General features: G+C 35.2%; 1 protein-coding gene across 1 annotated transcript in view; it reads left to right on the top strand.

The window, feature by feature from the left end:
* The first annotated feature begins 572 nt into the window (after positions 1 to 572).
* The window catches only part of WDR11 (WD repeat domain 11), a 49,481-nt gene continuing 26,103 nt past the window's right edge, over positions 573 to 23,950 (top strand). The window contains exons 1-11 of the mRNA XM_079137799.1: positions 573 to 733; positions 1,622 to 1,733; positions 6,639 to 6,792; positions 7,811 to 7,984; positions 10,110 to 10,296; positions 12,614 to 12,779; positions 13,194 to 13,308; positions 14,139 to 14,334; positions 14,631 to 14,734; positions 17,498 to 17,674; positions 20,143 to 20,227. Of these exons, the coding sequence (XP_078993925.1) occupies positions 648 to 733; positions 1,622 to 1,733; positions 6,639 to 6,792; positions 7,811 to 7,984; positions 10,110 to 10,296; positions 12,614 to 12,779; positions 13,194 to 13,308; positions 14,139 to 14,334; positions 14,631 to 14,734; positions 17,498 to 17,674; positions 20,143 to 20,227 (1,556 nt within the window). The 5' untranslated portion in view covers positions 573 to 647. The remainder of the gene's footprint in view (positions 734 to 1,621; positions 1,734 to 6,638; positions 6,793 to 7,810; positions 7,985 to 10,109; positions 10,297 to 12,613; positions 12,780 to 13,193; positions 13,309 to 14,138; positions 14,335 to 14,630; positions 14,735 to 17,497; positions 17,675 to 20,142; positions 20,228 to 23,950) is intronic.

Below are 23,950 nucleotides of genomic sequence, written 5' to 3'. Positions count from 1 at the left end.
AAAAGCAGCAGAGGAGAAATTTCAAGATGAAAGCTAGCCCAGCAAACAAGCAAAGGGGGTCCCTTCGCCCCTAGAATAAACAGCACTATTTTTCCCCAAGTGGGAGGGAAGTATTTCCAAAACTAGACATGGAGTGTTCTTAGGGTTTGGTACTCATCTACATTCGGGCCATTTATTTCGCTCACTCCATTTCATTCAGTTACTGACGATTCCTTTGTTCTCTGTGAACTCCGAGGGCTGATTTCTTCATCAGTACACCAAACACCTACAACAGGGCCTGCCACTGGCAGTTCTCCTAAACTAACCGATTGGAGGCAGAAAGGCAAATTGGCACTTGCATCCATGATTTCTAGCAATTTTTTCCCAAAACCTAAAGGAAACACATGACTCTTCTTGGGAAATATAGCCACAAAGGCCCAATGCCTGGGAATCACTCGGGCCGCGGGACTCTGGGAAAGGCGGAACCGAGGAGCAGGGGAACCTGAAGGCAGCGGAAACCGAGAGCGGCGGAACCTGTGAATAGTGGAACCTGGTGCCGGCGGAACTTGATGGCGGCGCGGACGAGCTGCCCGGACTCTGGAACGGAAGCGCAGCCTCGGCCGCTTCCGGGTTGCGGGTTGCCTGAGAGGCCGGGGCTGGACGCGGAGATGTTGCCCTACACCGTGAACTTCAAGGTGTCGGCGCGCACCCTCACCGGGGCCCTCAACGCCCACAACAAGGCGGCGGTGGACTGGTGAGGGCGCCGGCTTCCAGGCAGCGGGGCTGGGCCAGAGTCAGGGGCAGGGGAAGACGGGGTGTCAGTCTGGTTTCTGGCGGCGCCGCCTTCGCACTGCTGCCGTTGAGTTCTCTTTGAGATGATGCATTTTGTTGCCATGAGCGTAGCAAATGCCCGGTGTGGGGTTTACCTTCGCGTCCCTCTTTTCCACCCTGGATCCAGGCTTCTCGCCCCCTTCCCCCGTCCCCTTCCCTTCCTGGTTCTGTGTCCGCCTGCTGTCTGTCTCTCTCTGTCCCCCTTTTGTATTCATTCAAGAACGTGCCAGACTCTGTTCTAGGCACCCGTTCGTTCTTTGCCCTTCCTTTATCTTTTCTGGCCCAGATCGTCCCTGTTAACCTTTCACCTTTTCACCGTGAGATAACAGCAGCTCCGAAAACTAATAATAAAACGGATGTGAAGCAAAATTCTGAAGTTGTGGCACTGGGATTGTTGTCAAAAGGACTGAAACGCCAGTCTTGTGTCTTTTTTAAATGTGGTTTTAAGACCTAGAACTGATCATAGATACATATCCCAGGCACATTGTCGATACTAAGCATTAAAAACTGAATTAAAAGAATAAGACAAAGCGTATGCTTATAAAGACAGCACAAGTTGCTTTATAAATATTTGTACCTGCATAAACGTAGACTCTTTTTAAACCAAATTAAAAATGAATTGCAGCAAACATTTGTAAACTTAGCTAGACCTTTATTTAAATGGCATAATGTTGCATACAGCCTTTGGGTTTAAGTAATAATTTTATTAATGGTGGCACATGTGAATTAGCTTTATCATTTATTTAGGATTGGCAGGAGAGAAGTTGAGTCTTTATTGTACACTTGAGTTTTAACATTGCTCTTTTGCTAGGGGCTGGCAAGGTTTAATTGCTTACGGATGTCATTCGCTGGTGGTAGTGATTGATTCCAGTACTGCCCAAACTCTTCAAGTTTTAGAAAAACATAAAGCTAATGTTGTTAAGGTAAGTCAAATCCTACTTTAACCCCCATAACACACTGTATATTGTGGTTTAATATATCACTAGGTTCTCATTAAATCACAGGTATACATGTTGAATAGCTCTTAAATATAATAACTCAGCATTTCCGTGTGTGTGTGTGTGTGTGTGTGTATCAGTGTCATTCTAGGATGAGTTATTAAAGTATTAAATGATAGTTCTTAGGTCATTTTAAAGTTATGAGGAAACACCAGTTCTGCCATTTACCAGACCACTCATTACATTGATTAGTTTTGGGTACTTAGTTTGTATTGAAGATGTAAAGATGAAAGGTCTTAGGCAATTCATTATCTTGTTAGGGGGATTCACAACATGTTAAGACCTGCTTAACATGCTGTAAGAAGAAAAAGGAGCAACCTGTCAACTAGTTGTAGGAGTCAGAGTGTGGGTCACAGAAGTCTTTCCAGTTAAGGGACTGAAACAGCCAAGTGAAAAGTCAGGGGAGTAGCACTGCAGGGAAAGGGAACAGGTGTGGAGCTAAGTATTGTTCTGCAGAGATGGCTAAAGGCTGGTAGGCTTGTGCTCGTGCTGAAAGAGGAGGCAGCCCAAGAGATTCAGCTGCGTGCTTTGAAAATTTTATAAGAGTATGAAGGAGTGTAGACTTTTTAAAGGGGAGATGAATATAACTATTTGTACTTTAGAAAAACTCATTTTGGTAACTATGGAAGATCTGTTAGAGAAAGACAGGACTGGAGGCAGTGAAGTAATTTAAGAGACTTAGAATAATTTTGGCAAGAAATTCTAAGGCCCTAAAATAAGTCTGGGGGAAGAAGAGAGTCATATTTAGGAACTGTGTAATAGACGAACTGGATGACCTTTATAGTAATCAGTGTAAGGAATAGTCTTATGACTCCAGGGTTTCTATTTGAGTGACTTCCAGTTATGATGAGTATGTGTGAAGTCCATGGGTTTAAGTTTTCAACATGAAAAGTTTGAGATCCCTTGATGTATTTTTTTATAGTGACCTGAAGTTTAGGAGAGAATTCAGATTGGAGATAGAGGTCTTTTTCTTTCTTTTTTGTAACAGCTTTATTGAGATAGACTGCAAAATTCACCCATTTAAAGTATACAGTTTTATGGTTTTTAGTGTATTCACCATTATATAACCATTGCCACATTCTATTTTATCACCCCAAAAAGAAAGCCTGTACCCATTAGCAGTCATCTCTCATTTGCCTCCATCCCCTCTTCAGGCAACCACTACTTTCTGTCTCTAGAGATTTGCCTGCTCTATATATTTTATATAAATGGGATCATAGAAATATGTGGCTTTTTATGCCTGACTTCTTTCACTTAACATAATGTTTTCAGAGTTCATCTGCTATAGCATGTATCACTATTCCATTCCTTTTTATTACTGAACAATGTTCCATTGGAAGGATATATTACATTTATTTTATTGATAAAATGGATGTTTTTCAGTTTGGGCCATTATGAATCATGCAGCTACAACCATTCCTAGATCAGTTTTTATATTGAACCTGTTTTCATTTGTCTTGGGTATATGTCTGGGAATAGCATTACTGACTCATATGGTAACTCTGTGTTTAGTTTTTTGAGGAACTACTAGATTGTTTTCCACATTTTACTTTCTCTTTAGCAGTGTGCAAAGATTCGGATTTCTCCAAATCATCCCAACCCTCTCCTCTGTCCTTGTTTTATAATCTCTGTAGTGGTATGAAGTGGTTCTCATTATAGTTTGGATTTGCATTTTCCTGATAGCTCATGATGTTGAGCATCCTTTGATGAACTTTTTGATCATTTGTGTGTCTTCTTAGTAAAAATGTCCCTTCAGATCCTTTGCTCATTTAAAAATTGTATTATCTTTTTATTATTAAGCTGTAAGATTTCTTTCTGTAGTCTAGATATAAGTCCCTTTTCAGATATATGATTTGCAAATATTTTCTCTCATTCTGCAGGTTTTCCTTTCTCTCATTCTATAGGTTTTCCCTTTCAAGAGCAAAAGTTTTTCATTTTGATGTAGTGCAGTTCAATTTATCTTTTTTTTTTTCTTTTGTTGCGTGTGTTTTGATGCCATCTCCAATAAACCATTGCTTTTCGAAAGAAAGATTTACAATTTTGTTTTCTTCTAGGAGCTTTACTGTTTTAACTCTTACATGTAGGTCCTTGATCCATTTTGAGTTAATTTTTATATTTGGTATGAGGTGGGGGAAAATATTCATTTTTGTATATTCACCTATGCCTGCAGTCTTGCAAAACTCACATATTAGATCCAATAATTTAGGAGTGGGTTTTTCTTGCACCATCTGAAAATGAATACAATTTAACTTTTTTCATTGATAGTCTGTATTTCTTCATTTTTGTTTTTTCTTGTCATGTTACATTGGTCAGACCAGAGAATCCAAGTGGTGAGAGGACACTTGTGTTTCTGAGCTTAAGAGGAAATCATTCAGTCCTTCATCTTTGAGTCTCATGTAAGATGCAGAAGTGTTTTTAAAGAAAAATCTATTTACCTTCTTTTTTTTCTCTTCCTTGGCATTTCTGGAGCTTTTGTTTCTTTATGTAGATTCAGGTTTCAGTCTGGTATTATATTCCCTTTACTTGAAGAATTTAAGTTCTGGAAGTGCATATTGTGGTTGCACTCAGCCTTTATTTGTCTGAGAAAGTGTTTTACCTTTGTTTTTCATAGGATATTTTAAAAGGATAAAATGCTGGATTGACAACTTTGTTTTCTAGTAGTAATTTAAAAATATCACTGTATTATGTTCTCCTTACTTAATTTCTCCTTACTTACTTATGTACTCCTTAAGAATTTCTGAGAAATTCTTGTCTGTTTTTCTGTGTGCAGTGTATCTTTTTTTTTTTTTTTTTTGCCTTCAAGATTTTTTCCTTATCTTTGGTTTTCAGCAGCTTAATTATGTATCTAGGTGATTTTTTTAAGTGTGTGTATCAGTCAGAGCTTACATAAATAGGATTCAATACTCTACATATATGCATACATGTATATGCACATACAGACCAACAATCATTTTGTTTTTAAAGGTAGTTATAAGTAGTTATATTCTCTAGAGTCACTGTAAACTGTATTGGTGAATACTGAAACTTTGTTCACTCCCAGAAGTTAGGTTGCTGTGAACCTCTCTGGTCCAACATTTTTCATCAACTGAATAATACATAACCTTATTTTGTACATGTGTATTGTTGATTCATTAACATTGAATACATGGCCAATAACTTATCTCTGAGCAAAGCTATCTCACTCATATATTTTTCGGTAAGTCATAGCACAACCTTTTACCCTTAAGAGTAGTAGACAACACTATGCTTGGGGGCCCTTTTAAACACTGAAGTCACTAAGAAAAAGCCCAAAAATGTGAAAAATACAATACTAAAGAGATGTGAAACAGACCCTTTTTTGTGCTTTGAGACCTGAAGGAAGAATACATTGTTTGCCCTCAACTGGGAACATATTTATGAGTGACAAAAATTTTCACTGTTCATTGCTTGTCTGCAAATATATAGCACATACTAACTTTGAGATTACAAACAAATATTACAGAGTAGGCAATTCACATTTGTGAAATCTGCAAATAATTAGGATTGACTGTACATCCATACACATAATGTGTAAACATATACACACATGCCTTCAAATATATACATATATATACATGAACACATGAAAAATATACACATGTGCATATTTTATTAAAAAGATCTTTGAGAAGATACATAACAGTGAAATTTTAAAGATTATTAGTAGCACTGATATTCGGAAAACTTAATTCCATTTTTTTCATAAATGCTTAGTTTATTACCTTTCCTATTTTATCATTATCCACGAATGTATTTATATGTATGTACACATGTGCGTATGTATATACGTATGTGTATTTGTATGTGTATATTTAGAGATTTTCTGATGCTTATGGCCATATATTAAACAGATACTGAACACTAGCTTTGAGCACTGTGCTGGTGCTCTACTGGTCTGGGACTAGAAGCATGATCAAGGCCTATGTGATGTATCCTGTGGAGCTGAGAGTCCATAGGATGGTGATAAGTTAAAAAAAAAAAAAAAGTAATTTAATTACACATGGTATAATAAAATGCTTTGAAGAAAACACAGAGGATGCTGAGATAGAGAAAGCAAGTGGTGGTGACCATCAGAGGAGTGAAGCAGGGGAGTGGCCAGGGAATGCTTTGGGTCATAGTGAGGACTGTAGGATTTATCTCTTATCTGTGTGTATTCATTGTTCAAGAATTTAATCAGATTTGCCCTGGCGTTGTGAATTTTATTTTTAAAATTCTGTTATTAATTGTTCTTAATGTTGTTGGAGGTATGAAGCATAAATTTTCGTTTTAGAGAAAACTTATGTTTTTTATGAAGGTGGTACAGCCAGAGTGTTTTGTTTGCTTTTGATTTTTTCTTTGCTTCCCTGTGGAGGCTTTTTCTGTCCCTACATCTCCTTTTAATTAGGAGAACAAATATAGGAAAACATTCTTCTTAATAATTTATGATTTTATATGTTTTGTCATAATTAGATTTTAGGGAAACTAAATTCAAAGGGATTTGAATCAAAGTATTCTGGAAGGTTTTTATTGTTATTGTTTGTGTTTTATTTTATTTTGTTTTTAACCTGAGTTTCCCAAAATATTAAGGCAAGCATCATTTTTCACATTTTCAAGGCAGGGGCATTGTGATCAAAAATATTTGCAATGCAGCATTTTAAAAATACCATGAATATTAAAAATGTCAAATTTCAAAATGCAAACCAATTTCCTTTTATTCATGCTAAAGAGTTCCGTAATACAAATGTAGTATGGGCTCTGGTTGATGTGTTTAAATTGATATTTAGTTTTATCCAGTGCAAGTATTTACTTGATCTGATTTCTTCCTGGTACTAGGTTAAATGGGCCAGGGAAAACTACCACCATAACATTGGCTCACCGTATTGCTTGCGCTTAGCTTCCGCTGATGTCAATGGGAAGATCATCGTTTGGGATGTAGCAGCAGGAGTAGCTCAGTGTGAAATCCAAGAGCATGCCAAACCTATCCAGGGTGAGGAAAATGTGCTCTCCTCAGTTTATATTGATGTACTTATTCTCAGAATGTTTCCTTGCCCCCACTCCACCTCTCACTTATTATCATTGCTTACAAGTTAACTCTTAGAGATTTTTAGCTTGTTCTACTGAACTGAGTTCTGGGTTTATTTTCTCAAATCTCAACTAATTGGTGTGTCGGTAAAACCCTTAATTTTGATTTTAACCTCATTCAAGCATGATGAAAAGATTACCATCTTGAAATCTGTATTATAAGTAAACTTGGTTGAACTGCTATAATAATTAGCTATCAATGTTTACTTTAATAGAGTTGAACATTTTATTCTCATTTTCTTAGATTGTTTGCTTAATTATTTCTTTGTTATTAATCTAAAACCAATCAAATATTCTTTAGGAATTTCTCTTTGAGAACCTAACTGAATGAATTTTTAAATGACAATTTAAAAATGTATTTTGAGTATTTTCTATGTGCTAGGTACTAAGCTACATCTTTAGTCTGTTTATCATCTTGAAAAAATCATGAAAAACTTCAGAGTCTCCACAAAAGCATTTTGGGAGTGTGGTATCTTGATTGTGGCTAGGAGAGTGTCACATGTTGATTTTATAGTTTTTGTTTTGTTTTGTTCTTTTTGTGATGCTGGAGATTAAACCAAGGGCCTTGCATGTGCCAGGCAAAGGATCTGTCACTGAGCTATATACCCCAACTCCTAATTTTATAGTTTAAGGAATGATTAATACAAATTGCCTTGAATTTTCTTGAAAGTGATATTTCAGATTACCTGACATTTTAACCAAACAATTCATTTTTACATAAAATTCAGTTTTCCTTTGCATTTTTTTTTAATGTTACTCACCTTAAACTGATATAGAATTGGTAAGCAAGTATATACGTCACATTTGGCAGTGTGTGAAGATTTTAGGGATTGCACTTAATAAACCAAATATCAAGGGTAAGTTACCCAGATGTTTTAATGTAGGTGTTTTCTGAATTTTTCCTTGTTTATCTGGTCTTTCAGATGTTCAGTGGTTGTGGAATCAAGATGCTTCCCGAGATTTGTTGCTTGCTATCCACCCACCAAATTACATTGTGCTCTGGAATGCAGATACTGGCACCAAACTGTGGAAGAAAAGCTATGCAGATAATATTCTTTCTTTTTCTTTTGACCCTTTTGATCCTTCACATTTAACATGTGAGTAATGGTTCCTTGTAGAAAATGAATTAAATGAAGCACTTAAAATATAATTAATGCTATGCAGTATACACATACGTACACACATTGTACATCTATAATGTTAAAATGACTGAGCAAAGTGGTGAAGCACATCTCATCCATATATCTTCAAGTCCTGATCCACATGCTAAATCATAACTTCTTCTCATTTGCACCAATTTTGATTGTTAGAAATATAAGCCAGCAACCCACACCTTCATGGTGTTGAATTTATGAATAGTATTGGACTAGCCAGGGAGAGTGAGTTACTGTGATACTCTAATTCAAATTTAATTGAATTTTATTTTTTAGGTACATTTAAAAACTTTGAATCAAGGGTTTCATTTAGTCTGTGGCCAAATTAAGTTCTTGCTTTTTAAGAAAATCATCCTAATTAATGCCATTTGTTCTGAGTGCCCTAAACAGATACATGCAAAAAATGGAATAAGCTCAAAGGGATTTTTTCTTGCAGGGGCAATTTTTTCTCAGTATTTGATGTTTTTGATGTTTTATAGATCAGATGATCTAAAAATGATATTTTAGATATTTTTGTGGCTAAATTATTTAGAAGATATTCTTTGTTCAGTTAACCCATCAATATTTCTTGAAATTTTGACACCAGGATGAAGGTTCTTGCCTTTGTAGTGTTAGCATTCTAGTTTGAGCCAGTTGATAAACTGTGAACACAATGAGTTAAGTTCTAGTCTATTAAGAGGTGATAAGTGATATAAAGACAGTGAAACAGGATGAAGAGTATGAAGATGAGTGGGGTGTTGGCGTGGTCAAGTTGAATTAGACATATGGTCAAAGTAGGCTTCATTCTGATAATGATCAGAAACTTGAAGGAGATGAGGGAATTAGTTGTGTCAAGAATGTTTTCTCTAGATTTGAATGACACAAAATTCTGACTTGTCCATCAATATTTATTAAGTGTATATGTGTGATTGTGAGATGAGATGAAGGAGCCAGAGAAAGGCAGACAAGTGGAAGTTAAAATGGGACAGTTGGCTATAAAAGTAACCACAGTGTGGACTGCTGAAGCATTTGTATGAACTTGTGCATGCATATGTTCACTCACTCAGCAGATTGCTCACATAAATGCAGTGCTGCAGGAATATAACAGCACAGAGAGGGAAGGCATCACAAAAGCAGGGAAGCCCGTGAGAACTTCAGGGATGGTCTGGAACCTGGAAAGGAGATAAGGCTTTAGCCCAGATTGGTTGCATCAATTCTACATGTCTGTGATTTTGCTGGTGAAAATATTTCAAAATACCACTTTTCCCTAATACTTTTTATTTACTTCACTGTGCAAGGGTTGTTAAAACTTGTATGCTTCCTTGATCTCTGTGCCTGCAGCAGCCTCAAGCTGCCAAGACTCAGGGTGGATGAGGTTGTCCTGCCCATATATCCCACTGTTGGTCAACTCTAGTGCAGAGGGAGATTCTCTTTTTATTCACAAAAAGGCCTAGGTTATATTGCTAAATGTGATACTAAAATATTTTTGTTTTGTGGACATTAGTAAGCCTCTGTTGGAACTTAAGTCATTTTTAAATATAAAGGTAAAAACAGTCTTACTCATCCTAAGGTACAGTCTGATGCTCAAAAAGAAAAAAGGAATTTATTTATACGGAGTAATTCGTGAAAATCCTATAAAATTTAATATCATTCAATCAAATATTGAATTTAGCTAATCGTGATATCTAGAATCTCTTACATATGGGGTATTTTTCTTGTGAATCTTACATTCTGAAAAGTGTTTGTATTTTGAAGTTGCGAAGTACAATGAGGAAAAGTTTTTAATGAAATTCTGTGAACAGAATTTATCTGGAAGAACAAACATTTGTTCTTTCTGCCAACAGCCTGTTACTATCTCTTTAATATATAAAACATAATTCAGAATGCTGAGCTTGGAAGCCTCTGATGAATTATAATGGACCACCTGTTTTTCTTCAATTTGGAGAACATTCCCATCATGTTATGACCATAACATTGCCTGTTCTATATTGTTAAAATTTTCATTGTCTTTCTCTCATGTTGTATTTGAATAAAATTCTGTGCTCAACTTGACTAAACTTTAATAAGAATTTTACTTCTTTCAATATAGTACTCACCAGTGAGGGTATTGTATTCATCTCCGACTTCTCTCCATCCAAGCCTCCCTCGGGACCTGGGAAAAAAGTGTACATCTCCAGCCCACACTCCAGCCCAGCTCATAACAAGCTGGCTGCAGCCACAGGAGCCAAGAAGGCTCTTAATAAAGTAAAAATTTTAATCACTCAAGAGAAACCTAGGTAAGTTAAAAGTGTAAGATTAAAAGCATTCATCAGTTTGTCGGATATGAAAGCATCCTTTTGGAGTTGTACTAAGATAGATTTTCCTCTTCATTTCACTTCTTCTCTTTCTAGTTTCAAATATATTAGAGGAAAAAAAAAAAAAAAAAATTCTACCTTTTCCCATAGGAGGAGATCCGACATTTTAGCACGGTCTCGTTGCTTCCTCCAGCCATGCTAGACTCCCCACTGAATTTTACAGATTAAAATTTTTTACTTCTGAAAATATGAAATGATTCTGAAGTTATGCTTATTGAATATGTGAAGAATTAGGGGACAAAAGCTGGATTTTATTTCAGTATGTTTTCCTGACTTTGCTGGGCTTCTGATTAGCCAATAAAATATGGGTGTTTTTCTTATGTAGGTGAAAACGTTTCCCATCCTGATTAAAAGCTGGGTTCTGGGGAAATCCATAACTATGACTCAGAGCATATTCCTTAATCTCATTCAGATTTCACTCTCCCAATCTATGAAATAGGGTTTTAAAGAGGTTTCTATGATTATTACAGAAATTAATAGATAGGGTAATGTTATTAAAGTACTTAATGTTGTGGTTGATACTTCCTAAGCATTCATTTAGAAAATGTGAGCTGTTATGGTTAAAGAAACTACTTGAACCAGGCATGATGACCTGTAATCCCAGCGGCTCTGGAGGCTGAGGCAGGAGGATCTTGAGTTCAAAGCCAATGTCAGCAACTTAATGAGTCCTTAAGCAACTCAGCTAGACCCTGTCTCCAAATAAAATATAAAAAGGGCTGGGGATATGGCTTATTGGTTAAGCACTCCTATGTTCAATTCCTCTTACAAAAAAAGAAAAACTGTACCTGAATAAAATTTTAATTAACTACTTTTATGCATTAGTTTTATTTTTCCTGCTTTGGCAGGATTTTTTGTCATTTGTTTTAAGATAGTCTTTATCTTAAATGTACTAAGATTATTCTATCTAGACTTTGTAGATAATTACCTAAAAAATATGGTAAAAAATTATTTTACTATAATACATTCTACATTTGTGGATAAATGTTTTTATATTATTAAACCACAGGCTGGTTAAATTGCTAATTTGTTTTCTACTTCATGCCAAGATGAATTGAGTATCCTCTAAGTATCTTAAGAGAACTTTCTACTGTTCATGGATTCCCTATCATATGCAAATAACTATTTGGCAGGCTGAATGGTATTATATTAATGACTTAATCTGTTATGTGAATTACATGTACACTGTGAGCAGTTTTTATCCTTCAACTGGAACTGACCTAGGTCCTTCCACATCCATTACTTTATGTAGTCTTAGTCCCAGGTGGTAGCTCTGTTCCTAAAGAAAACTGTGTCCCATAGTGTTTTACATACCTTATTCAGGCTCACCCAGCTAGGAAATGACTGTTAAAAATTTAATTTAATTCTAAATCTCTCCCTTTCTAGCCCACTAATTTAACTATTTTAAATTTCTAAACCTTTCAGTAAATTATCACATAAAATAGTACACAATTATATGTCTGTTACCACTGAAATATATTTAAAGGTTATAATATATGCAACAGTCACCACTTACTAAAATGTTTTTTGAGACTTACCACTTATTTATAGTCCTCATAGTTTCATCTCTCTTATTTACACAGAAGACAATGCTGGGATATAAGTGAATAAAATACCCTAATTTGTTTCAAAAAAGATTTAAGACAGTGTAAAAGTGAATGAGATGGACCGGGGATATAGCTTGCCTAGCATGTGTGCAGCCCTGAGTGTGATCCCCAGCACTACGAACAAAAAAAAGCTAATTCAGCAGAGTAGAAGGGAGATGACCTGCTATAGGTTATACAGATAGTCCAATAACTCCTAGTCCAGTGATTCTAATTACCCTAAATGTTGATGTTTTAATCCCAAGTCTTTCGTTCATCAATCTCATACTTCTAATTGCAAAGTAAAAACAAAACTGTCTTATAAATGCCAGGATAGTATTGCCACTTTTCATCTTATTATAGATAAAATGCTGTTCTGTTTTACTTAAATCATTCAAAAATTTAGAAATACTTGTATGTCTACTTAGACTGTACAATGTTATCAGTATAATTTGGATCCCAGCACTAACTAGAGATCTAAGATTTGGATGCTAACCCATATTGGTAATTTCAAGAAATTAATAATTAATAATAATTGAACATTCTTATTGACAGTTTTTAAGTAGTAAGTGCAAAATTAAATCTTTCTTAACCTTTTTGATGTGAATCAAGTCTTAATACTAACATTGATAGCAGTTCTCTCTTGGTACTTTTTTCAGTGCTGAATTTGTAACTCTCAATGATTGCCTTCAGCTGGCATATCTTCCTTCAAAAAGGAATCACATGTTGCTGCTCTATCCTCGAGAGATTTTAATCCTTGACCTTGAGGTGAATCAAACAGTGGGCGTGATTGCAATAGAAAGGACAGGAGTTCCCTTTCTGCAGGTATTCATGGCAGAAACACCCCCAAAAGTTATTAGGATTGGGATTTAGAGAAAGACGATAATCTTAAAAGTCATTTGTTCCACTTTCTCTTTTCTGTTTATTGAAAAATAAATGGCAATGTTTTGTATTCCTTATTTTTCTGCACTTTTAATTGGTTTGATTTATCCTAAAAATTCTTCTGACCTCTCCTGAGATATTTACTGAATTACTTAAGTCACGTGGATAAAGACAGACTTTTTTTTAGGATTATAAATTGGATTTTTTTAAATGTTCATTTGGTGTTAAATCTTGGGGATTATGTCTTATTTTTGTTTCTTCTTTTGCCCATATTCTCTAAATGTGATTTTGAATTTCATAGTATAGACTTCAATTACCTTTTGTGTTTTTACAAATAAATACATCGTCTATTTAAAGGTAATACCCTGCTTTCAGCGTGATGGTTTATTTTGCCTTCATGAAAATGGCTGTATAACTTTACGTGTTCGAAGATCTTACAACAGTGTTTTCACTACTTCAGGTGATGAACCAGGTGAGATCTCACAACAATGTTATCTATATTTTTCTTCAAAATTATGAAGCCTCACCTGTTGGTTGCCAGCAAATGCACATAGTGTTGTAAATAATACTTGCCTTAATAAAGTGTTAGAATATGGTTACAAAATAAAAAGCATAAGCCGAGGATCAGTCTCTCAGTGTTTTAACAGTGTTCCTCTTATTAATGGTAAAGAGACTAATTTCTGGTAATTCTTCTTGATTTTGTCCATGGACCATGTAGACTTTACCTTTAGTGAGTCTTCAGTCCAAGTGCAGCCTTGTGTGTCTTTACACTCCCTTGAATTCTCTGCTTTAGGAGTTTCCATTGTACAGTGAAAGGTTAACATGTCTCCAGGGCACTCATTTGTCAGGTCAGTCTTATCTTGGAGTGTAGAAGTAATATTTTTGTGAAGTGATGTATGACATAAAGGTGAAAGTGAGTCTTATGTCTTTCATAAAGTACTGGTATTTTCAGACTTACAGTCTGTAAATTATGACAGTCTATAGTGCTTTATTTATTATTTAATCATATGTCACTGTTGATCCCTTTTCAGAACATTTTCTTTTTTAAAAAATATTTAGAACCAAAGTATCTTGATCATACACGTTAATCTAGAGATTAAACTTGTGTGCCAACATCAAGCAGAGTATCTTTATATTCTGAAGAAATTAGTAGTAATTGTGAAAAGTGAAGCTATCCTTGATAATTTGCACTAGTGAAGAAATGACATTCTTTTAGTTGAGGTTTTATTTAAATGTAAACAAACTTATGCATTTGATATGGTTGCTTTCTGACCTTTAAAAGAAAACAATTTTTATGTTAAGATCCAGATCCTGTTCAGGAGCTTACCTATGATTTACGAAGCCAGTGCGATGCAATCAGGGTGACAAAAACTGTCCGTCCCTTCAGTATGGTGTGCTGTCCTGTCAATGAGAATGCAGCTGCCCTCATAGTGAGTGACGGCAGGGTCATGATATGGGAGCTCAAGTCTGCAGTGTGCAGTCGAGATTCACGGAGCAGGTAATGAGCCACTGTGATTGTGTTTTGTATTTTTTATTTTGTTTCCTTTCTTTTAAAAAAATTACCAGGATCATCTAAAAGTAGAAAGGCCATTTTTCTATTAAAAAATATCTTAAGGAGATAATTAAGGCTTTAGGTGATCTGGGAAGAATGTACACCTGCCAAAGCTGTTTCCCCTATGAGTAATATAATACTACTATAAAAATATACCGTGCGCTGGAATTAGTACTTTGAGTTCCTCATGTGTGATAATGGTTTGTACATGTAAAAACCATCTGACCATTATGTCTTTGCAGTAGTTCTGGTGTGTCACCTTTGTATTCACCAGTGTCTTTCTGTGGAATTCCTGCAGGAGTGCTGCAGAATAGACTCCCCGACCTTTCCTTAGATAACATGATTGGTAAGCTTGTTTTTTTGTTTTGTTTGTTTGTTTTTTTAAGCTTTCATGTTAGATCTTTTTGAAGGGTAAAACTAAGAGAGACATGGACTTGCAGTCATTATAAAGTCGAAGATAATACTTGAGAAGACTAAAATGTAGACTCTTTTTTTCCTAAATAAATCAGAAGAGTATAAAATATTCGAGGATAAAAGTGCCTAAACTAGCATGGATAGGCATTTATAATTGTGGGAACTAGAACATCTTCATTCCTGAGAGACTAATCTAAGTGAAAGAAATGACATCAGGCATCTGGATTCTGCGCTTAAATGCAGGCCTTCTCTCCCTTCTCTGCTCCTCCTGATTCAAAATTCAACTCTGTTTTCTGTAATCTCCCAAGCCTGATTTAAATGTTCTTTTGTGGCCCCTAATAGCCAATAGCTGTATTGTAATTGTGGCCTTACTTCTGTTTCCTCCAGTAAATTACAAGGGTGGGACAGGTTTGATTGAAATTTGTGTATCCCAGCACTTGATGCATGGCCTTGTGTGTTCTAGATATGCATTTAATTGAAGGAATAAGTAACTCAGCAATGTTAGAAAAAAAAATCACTTGAACTTTTTGACATGAATTTCCTTATTCTTACATTAGGAATTCAGTTATTTAATTATTATAGGGCTAGTATGCACTAAAGAAGAATGATTTTGATTTCAAATATTATGCAACCTGAAATCATAAGATTTTGTAATAGGCTAAGTAATTTGTAATTTTAAAATTGTGGATGTGGTTTACAAACGATTTTTCTGTCATTATTTGTTCTTCTATAATGTAATTGCAAATGGATATTATTTAGTTTTTTTTTTTTTTTTTGCTTAAATGCTATAGATAGGTGCTGTACTACAATGAGCATTGCCTAATCATGTTAATCAAATGGCATTTATTGAGTGCTTAAATACTACCTTAAATGAGTGCTACATACTCTACTTAATACCTCACCGTGACCCTGCAAGATGGGTGATATTATCCTCATCTTCTGTGCGTGGGAACTGAGGCCTAGAGATTAAAAAACTTGCCCCATACCGAACACCAATGGTGGAAGAGCCAGAATGTGGACATGGTCCTCCTGACTCTGGAGCCTGCTCCTTAGCAGTGGCCTCCAGACCTAGCTGCTCCACTATGTAGGGCAAGACCTTGACCTCTCAGGGCCTTGGTTTTGTCTTGACGTCTTGCAGTTGTAGAACTCTTTGCTCAATAGCATTTCATATTTAAAGTTTTTCCTGTTCACCACCCAAACACAAATTCATAGGAAGAGGTTTGGACACATTTTGCATATTTTGCAGAATTCATTTTATCAGTAACATGATATTCTAAGCTAATTGATCTAGTCTGTTTTAAATATAAATTATTAAAGTGGAAAGAATTTTAAACAGAAATAATCAGTAATATGAAGCCCATAGGAGGTTGAAGTTTTATGCTGTTTAGGTATATAAGTGATATAAACGACAGTGTTTAAGAAACAAAAGGATGCGGATTGTATAGCAATTCTTGACAATGTAGTTGATTTAAAAGTGGTAAAGCTTTGTCACTTGAAAACATTTTAATTAAAACTTTTAATTAAAGTTTTAATTTGAAATTCACTGTGTACTTAGTGATAATTGAAAGCAATTCAGTTAAATACAGAGGCTGATTTATATTCATTGGATAAAGGCTGCTGCTTATTAAGGTTTAATCTGCCCTACCTTGTGAATTGCCTCTTATGAAAAATACTTGAAAATTGTGGTGGTTCCCAGGAGTCAACTCTAAGCTAATAGTGTTGGTATTCATGGGATCTTCCTGTTGAACATCCCTTTCCTTAATGTACCATCCATTGTTACCAAAGCAAGCAGAGAGATTGTGATTGAGTGTATGACCAGTTCTAAGGGATCATTTTAATTTGGTTAAGTTTATGGTTATTTTTTCTGTGTATTTTAGAGATTTAAAAATAGCATTATTACTAGCCTAACATTATGCCTCAAAGGGTTTTATATTCATGGTTCCATCCCCCACTTGTAGTAATTATTTATATTTTTCTTTCACAGCATATACATGTTTATGTGTGTGTATACATATATATTCACTCACATATTCTTCAGTATGTGTTTTTGGCAAGTTAATCCCAGTATTCAGTAGTGCTTTCTAGGAAGGGAATTTGTATACCTTTTTTAATGAACAATTTTCATTTATTGTAGTCTTTATATTCATATTTTGTTAGAATGGTCTTTATTGGAGTCATCATTTTGGTTTGAGATTTGATAACCTAAATAGAGTGTTTCTAAAAACACTTGGTGTTTCTAAAACACACATTTAAAACTTAACTGTTAACAGTGACAGTTTATATACTACATATATTTTATGTTTTACATATTTATCTAGAAATTATAAGGCTTAAATTTTATAAGTACATTGACACATTAAAGTTTCTCATTAGAAATCATAAATGCATTCTTTGAACATGTGTTTTTGATTATCAGTTTTATATGTACTTTACTAAGCACCTCAGATTGAAAAGTAACCTTTTGGAAAGATGGTAACATGGGAATGCAGCATCCCATGCCATGGAAAGTGTTGTCTAACCCAGGTTCTCCTGGTTTGTTCTGAAATCTCTGTTTAGTGCCTTCATACCAGGAACTGTGGCTGAAACTGTTTCTTAGAAGACATTAGTTTCTGAATTCTGGGTAGTAGTACTCTGGAGAAATCTAAGATCAGCATGCTTTATAATTAATATATTTCTATTTTTGATGACAAATCAGGGCAAAGTGCAATTGCTGGAGAAGAACAGCCCAAAGGCTCCATTTTACAGGAAGTGCATCTTAAATTTCTGCTAACAGGACTGCTTTCAGGACTGCCCTCCCCACAGTTTGCCATCCGTATGTGCCCACCACTGACCACAAAAAACATCAAGATGTATCAGCCACTGCTTGCTGTTGGTGAGTATTTGACCTGCTCTTTCTAAATTCTCCTTATTTGTAGAAAATCCTGTATTCTCTTTGACGATGCTTTAAAAGAAGGAGTGGGCTTAGTAAAGTGTGCAACTACTCATTTTGAAGCAAATTTCTTATATTTTCTCTCCTTTTCCTCCAAGTGTCTTATTTTTAATCCAGTGAAACTCGTCCACTTGATGCTGTTGAAATATCATGGGTTGGGTATGCCTGGCTGACATGATGCTAAATCCAAGACTCCTTGTCTTTTCTTGAACTACCCCAGTCTATCTGTGCTTAACATTTTGTAGTAGGTCTTTGTTAACTAATAGTGTAGTCAGAGTGAATGATTTTATGATAGCAGTGTTCTTCATATGTTAAGAACTGTGTATTCTCCGTTGTTTAAAGAGGTGGTTCCTGTAAACTAAGATTTGCTTTTTGATTTGAAACATATTTTTACATTATAGATAAAAAAATCTGGACTTCAATTTGCTATTACATTACTTTCATAGTAATGGAAGGAACCTGATTTCCTCTAGAGAGAAAACCAGAAATTAGTTCTTTTAAGTATGTAAAATTAAATACACTTAATCCAAAATTGAATAAGTAATTTATTTATTTCAAAATAAATAATTGAATTTAGTATATTCAATATACTAATTGAATTTAGTATATACAAAATAGTGAATAGCTTCTGACTTTCTCCTGAAGTCTACTAACATATGATTCGTGATTCTTTCTCTTCTTTCCTAAATGAAAATGTGGCCACATTTATTTTGTGACCAGCATGTCAGGTTAATGGCTAAGTGAGTATTAGTAGCTCCTTTGGGTATTCTCCTAATTTTTCTGTGGCTATGTTCTGAAAGCAATTTGAAGATTGAATAGTCTATATGGTACATGTGTTTAGACTCATAAAATTGTAGATCTCTAATTTTTGCTTTAGAAATTATTGGTTCATATTTAATGTTTTATAGAAATTTTAATTAAGATTCAGCAGTGTACATTGCGTGTACCTGTATATACAATGTCAGTGTACCAAATGAGTGTCACTATACCTAATGACAGTGACATTGGGTTTTTTTTTTTTTTGGTCAATTTCTTGGGGAAATTACTTCTTGTTATAGCTATATAGTAAGAGATACATCAAGGTTTGAGATTTCCATTGTCAAATAACTGTACTGTAGTAGTATATAGTGAATATCATTTTCTAAATTTAGGATAATAGCAAAAATATGAAAAAAGTATCTAAAGTATTTCAGTGTCACCAGGGAAAATAAGTGCAGTTAATTCTCCTTTTATTGCCTCTGAAGACTAGATTGTAATTTCCACACATCAAGACTTGCAGAACGTAGGAATCATTTGACTGTTAGGAAGATTATTCAGCTTCTTTCTTAGTACCAGAAGTGACTGATGAAATAGATGATAAATGTGTACAGCCATAAAATGTATTTTTCTAGAATAGTTATGTAGAATGTTTCTGGAGCTTTATTCACAAATAATCTAAAATTGGAATTGGCCTAGCATTTTTGCTTCCATTCTTTTGCTTTGTATAAATCCATCAATCCTTTTAAACCATGCATAGTGGAAAAGTGGTTGTCCAAAGAGCTACACAGTTTACTTTCCTTGCTTAACTTATTAAAAAAATCATTTTAGAGACTAAAACTTTCTCAGGTGTATCCATGTCTTTTCTGTTTAAGTTTAGACAGACTGCCTGAGGCCACAAAAAGCTTTGGGCATAATAATAACTACAAACTGTTCATTACAGTGATAACAGAAGTACTGGTTACCTGAGTTAATATTAGTTACCCAGGTAATTACTTTGTGTTAAGTGCTGTGCTAAATGCTTTGCATATTTTCTCATTTAATCTTTTGCAAATAGGTTTTCTATTATTCCTGTTTTAAAGAAGCAAAAATAGGTTCTGTGTTGTGCAAGTAACCACTCAGGAGTCCAAAGCCAGAGCATGAATACAGGCTTTTTTCACTGTAGAAACCACATTTTAACCACCATATTTTACTATCTTGTCATGATTTACTTGATATGTCAAAATAAGATTAAAAACTTTGTAAAGAAAAATAGAAAAATCTGGCTAATGAACTCAGCTAGGTTCCAGCTGTAGTAAACATTCTAAATCTCAAGAAGTATAAACTCCCATATGTAGAAAAGCTTAGGAAAGTGCTTCTTCAAATTGCTCTGTATATTGATTTAGGTTTTAAAATCTTTCTGTGAAAATCTATCCCTGGAGTTAAGTAAGTTTTCAGAGCATATGATAATAGGCCCTTTTTTGATGAGAAGACAAAGAAACACATTGTAGGTTAGCATGTAGTTTGAGTTCCTTTCATAAAAGATAAGTGTTGTAAAATGATTAAAATCTTGAGAGAAGATTTCTGTTAGGAATTTGAACTCCCACTAAATTAATACTCTCCTGTTACATCATTAAAATTTTTTGTTTCAATTTGCTGTTTTGTCATTTTGACAGGTACAAGTAATGGTTCCATCCTGGTATATCATCTCACTAGTGGTCTGCTGCACAAGGAGCTAAGCATCCACTCATGTGAAGTCAAGTGAGTAAGTCACTATGACATTGAGATCAAAAACATGTTCTGATGAGATCAGAAGATGTTCTGATGCAATAAATCTGCAGTGGTGATTATTTCCCTGAAAAGTCTGAATAGTAAGTATTCATGTCTAGCTAATGACTGTGCTAATCAAAGATGAGTACTAATTGCTTTCTTTGTAAAGGACATAAGCAGTGGAGTCTGTTTTTCTTTTATTGCTGCATCTTATTTATTCCTCCAAAGTTCAGGTTATTTTCTCAATAGAAATCACCCTGTTGCCTTATTTAGTTTATTTTTCAGTTTGGTAACAATCTGTCAGTGGGACTGCCCATGACACATTTGAATAAAGACATTTTAACTGTTAATTGGCTTTACTTCTTTGCTTAAATATCATCAGAAAAGGCCCCAAATGTCTTGGATTTACTCTTCAACTTCGAGATGTGATCTGTGGGAGTGTTGTGTGCACACAAGTGTCTAGAAAAGGCTAAATTGTCAGAAGTCCCTCTCTTGCTTTCTGCTGTAAAGTCACACATACCTGCTTGATAGCATTATTTTGCTGAGTGCAAGACTACTTTCCTTTTTTGCTCTATCAATGATAGATTGCAAAGTTACACACATATATAATGTAAATTTACAGTATATTTTTGATCTTTAATGAAGGTATAAGAAAGTCCACTTTATAAACCTCATGTACATTAAGATTCTTAATTAACCTTTAGGGATTTCACTGTTCTGAGTAAGTGCATTTTCTGAATAGTGTTTGACTCTTGAGTGTCACAGCTTCTGATCATAATGGAAATGTTTACTGCCTTGTTTGGCTATGTAGACCACATGACTGTTTACTGCCATCTTAGGCTGTATCCCTTGAGTAGTATTCCCAGTACACCTACCTGGAGTAGTGGTGTCCTCAAAAGCATTGAGTTTGGGGGCTACAGCAACATGGGCATGTTTGGTCTCTTTCAGGCTGTTGACCTCCTATTCTCTTCTGTTACAAGTACTGCAGTATGCTATTATGACACTTCTTTAAGTAGTCTCTGCTGCCGATGCTTTTCTCTTTTTCTCCTTGTCAATGTTTCGCTCTTCACATTTCCTTTTACCCTTGTCTTTCATGTATGATTTTTTTTTTTTATGGCTAACACCAACCAATCAAAATTCTCCATTTAACCAGTTCTTGTTCTAAGGTTTATGTTAATTATTAATACTTTCATGTATCATTTCACTGCATCCCCACTACAATCCTAGTGGATAGGCACTATTGTATTTTCAGTTGACAGAGGAAAAAACTGTGAATTACAGAGTTACCTGTGAAAGAGGTAGATGGAATTTAGCCTTTTATATTTAACCTTTTATATTTATATTTAAGCCTTTTATATTTAAGCCTTTTATATTTAACAGTACATGAACTAGATCTCCTGCTCAAAAATGCCATACTAGGAGGAATCATGTTGGCAGTAAAATAAAATTGTTGAATGAGCCACGATTCATGCTAAGCATTTGCCAAATGCTTCTGTAAAATCATACACACTGTCATTTTGTTTCTAAATACTGAAACCTTGGGCAGTTGTCAGCTAGGTATTGGTGTTAGGTGATCTGTTAACCTATATCGTTCAGTTTGTAGATGTCACTATGTATATGACTTTAATGCTGTGATAGCATTTCTGATTGAGTAAGTGCAGTTGTTTATAGTGTTAGCTGGATACTGAACAACTCTAAGGGATATGCTACTTAAACAGACTAGTGTTATGGATGAGCATATAGAGATGCTCCAATTTTTATGGGTATTTTCCCTCTTAATTGTCATTTCAAAGTTAATCTGTTTTGTATTGAGAGATGCTGCCCAAGAGGATGCTTAAATACTACTGTCTTTCTGTTTCAGTTAATGCAATTTTAATGTTACAAATAAAATCTATTATGAAGACTTCACAGATGTGTTATAAAAAGTTTTGAACTGATTAGCAATAAAGCCAATATATTCTAGGTTTTTATATGCAAATTAAGGCTAACTTTTAGAAAGTTGTTTTTCTATCTTGTAAATGAATCTTGGGTATACATGTGGCCAGGGACTGTGTAACTGCAGATGGTTGTGTGTGTGTTTTGAAACAATGGTCTTTTAACGAGTAATGCTTTTCAAACATCTACTGGGTGTCTTCTATATTCCTGCAAACAGCCACAGGCTTTGATGCTGATAATCCAATGGAGGAAACCTAGAAGTGAACAGAGTGGAGTGGTACATGTTAATTTTCTTAGATTACTAGTTTGTATCTCTGTCTACTAGGTTATTTAAAATAATATTGCCCAGTACTATTTTGGATGCCCAAAATTATTAACAGTAGTTTTTATAGCTATCAGAACATTGATTGACTTTGATTAAATTGAGTGATTTGTAGAAAGTAAAATGATCTCCATTCTTGTCTGTCTGTAAATTTGCAGAAGAATCTTAGAACTTTTAGGCATTTCGAAAGTGTGCTCCCACAACCATGTTGAGCAGTAGTCTATGTAGCGGACCCAGTAAATGTGCTCCCACAACCATGTTGAGCAGTAGTCTATGTAGCAGACCCAGTAAATGGTCAGTGGGCTTAGCCTAGGGACCTGCAGGAGTCGGATCCACAGATACCTGCTGATAAGTTCAAAGGGCACACTTACTCTGTGGTAAGGAGTTCTTAAAGTCCTAGATCAGAAAATTAGCTGCTGTTCTTGGTTTTTTACAGACCTCGGTGTATATTTAAACCATGCTGGCAGTATGAGTTCAACTTCATTGGACAAGATCATTCATTCTTTTGAGAGATAATTCCCTTCTTATCCACTTTGAAGTCCATCTTGATTTTTATTCTCTTCTGTGGCTATTGGATATATCAATACCCGCTGTAATCTGTTCAAAGGCAACATGTTTCTACTGCAAGATTACACGTAGGCCCACCTCGAATCTGCTACATCCTGTACACTGGGACGGCTTGCAAGCAGAGTGGAAAGTGTTTCTGTGAGCACTCACAGCACTAATAAACACAAGAAGCAGTGCTAGGCTTTTCTTGGACATCATTCATTAAATCTATCAGAATCCCCAAGTGCCTGTCACATGCCTGGAGAGACATGGTACCTCCCTTCACAGAATGTAATCTAGCACATTGTTTTTCAGCTACTCACATTATTTCCTCAGTGATTCAGGGTTAGGTCAAAACCCTATTTGCCCTTTGGGTCTCAGCTTCAATGGTCTTCCAGGAAGCCCTGCCTGCCCCTGAGACCAGGTCATGGGTGACTCTTAAACAGCTCCTATTGAACTCCACAGCAGTGTCTCTGGTAACAGATAATGCGGAAAGTACCTGCTATTAGGATGTAAGCTTCAGAAGGACAGCATAGTCACTAACTTACACTTGGTACTTAACAGATGAATTTTTTACAATCATGATTGAGGAATGGGAAGATAGAATTCTTAGTGTCTAGAGAGAGTGGCATCACTGTACTAGAGTTAGTTTACATTGTCAGCAACAAGGCTTGGAGGGTGGGTCTTAGGGTTTTTGTGGACAAATAGATGTGACTAAAGCTACCAGACTCATAGAGAGTAAAGTCCAAATTGACTCCACTCTTCTTTTGTTCATGCTAAGTAGAAAAATTCATGAGTGTTGTTTCCTGTGGGGGAAAAGAAAGAGGAAACAAGAGACAAAGGGACTTTTCTAATGAATAATTAATGAAATATATGGTGTTCATTGTGGGTGTGATTTGAGTTCAGTAAAT

Source organism: Sciurus vulgaris (genome assembly GCF_902686455.1).
Source record: "Sciurus vulgaris genome assembly, chromosome: 4".
NCBI classification, from domain to species: Eukaryota; Metazoa; Chordata; class Mammalia; order Rodentia; family Sciuridae; genus Sciurus; species Sciurus vulgaris.
Note: the sequence above shows the minus strand (reverse complement) of the source record. Positions and strands in the feature narration are given on the sequence as shown.